This window comes from Octopus bimaculoides, chromosome 27 (genome assembly GCF_001194135.2).
Source record: "Octopus bimaculoides isolate UCB-OBI-ISO-001 chromosome 27, ASM119413v2, whole genome shotgun sequence".
Taxonomy (NCBI): Eukaryota; Metazoa; Mollusca; class Cephalopoda; order Octopoda; family Octopodidae; genus Octopus; species Octopus bimaculoides.
Window position 1 is genome coordinate 7,588,154 of NC_069007.1, and position 984 is coordinate 7,589,137.

A 984-nucleotide genomic window follows, 5' to 3' on the forward strand; every position below is an offset into this window, starting at 1 on the left:
GTAACACCCGCGATAATCGAGGGATTACTGTACGTATATATTTTGAAAGTCTATGAGGATTACTTAATACAGTTTTTGAAGTGTAAAAGTGATTTGTTTTAAAAAATTATTTTTTAAAAAAATGTTACGAAATCTTTTATGAGGATGTTACTAACGTTTTTGGGGAGGAAGTTTTTTCTAGTGTGTGAGCGCTTTTGTTACCTTTTCAAACACACGTGTTCTTAAAGAGCATATACACATATATACACACGTTCATATATACATACATAATTTACACAACTTAGTTTTTTATATATTTGCTTTTCTCCAACAGGATTACTTCAACTTGGTTCGGCGATCAAATAAAGGTTTTAGGTACCCTAAAGTTGCTCTTGAACCCTACCGGAAATGTCCCTTAAACAACGGTAGCAACAACAATAAGAACAGCAGTTGCACCACCACCACCACCAACAACAACAACAACAATGTGGAAACGACGACCGAAGACCCTTTTAGAAAATTTGTCAACAATGAAATTTCGTTGCCGAAAACATTTACGACCCGTAAAGGGGCATTACTGCTATTCTCCGAAGACTTAGCGTTGAGAAACAAACAATGGAAGAGGGTTCGAGACTCCATGGAACATCTGGAAGGGAACAACGATAGAGATGAAGATGTAAGGGAGAATGAGAGGAAGGAAGAAAGGAAAGAAAGGGACCCTGTAAAGGTTACACAAAAGAAGGAATTCCGTAAGCATCATGTCGACAGGCATAGAGAAGTTCAGACTGTCGGAGAGTTTGCTAAGACTATTCTTGCTTTTGGAAACTCGGTAAGTGGACAATGGGTATTCTAACCATTGATTTGCTTGTTTTGTTTTTCTTTAATAAGGTGGTTTGGCGAAAAAAAGTGGGGCATCTGTCTTCCGTCGGCCCTCAGCTACAAGTATATGTATGTGCACGTGCATATTATATAAATATATATGTGTGTGTGCACGTACGTGTATGT

At 37.8% G+C, this 984-nt stretch overlaps 1 protein-coding gene across 1 annotated transcript in view; it reads left to right on the forward strand.

Moving 5' to 3' along the window:
• The window catches only part of LOC106875203 (uncharacterized), a 28,657-nt gene that overhangs the window by 10,955 nt on the left and 16,718 nt on the right, over positions 1–984 (forward strand). The window contains exon 2 of the mRNA XM_014923247.2: positions 314–808. Within this exon, the coding sequence (XP_014778733.1) occupies positions 314–808 (495 nt within the window). The remainder of the gene's footprint in view (positions 1–313; positions 809–984) is intronic.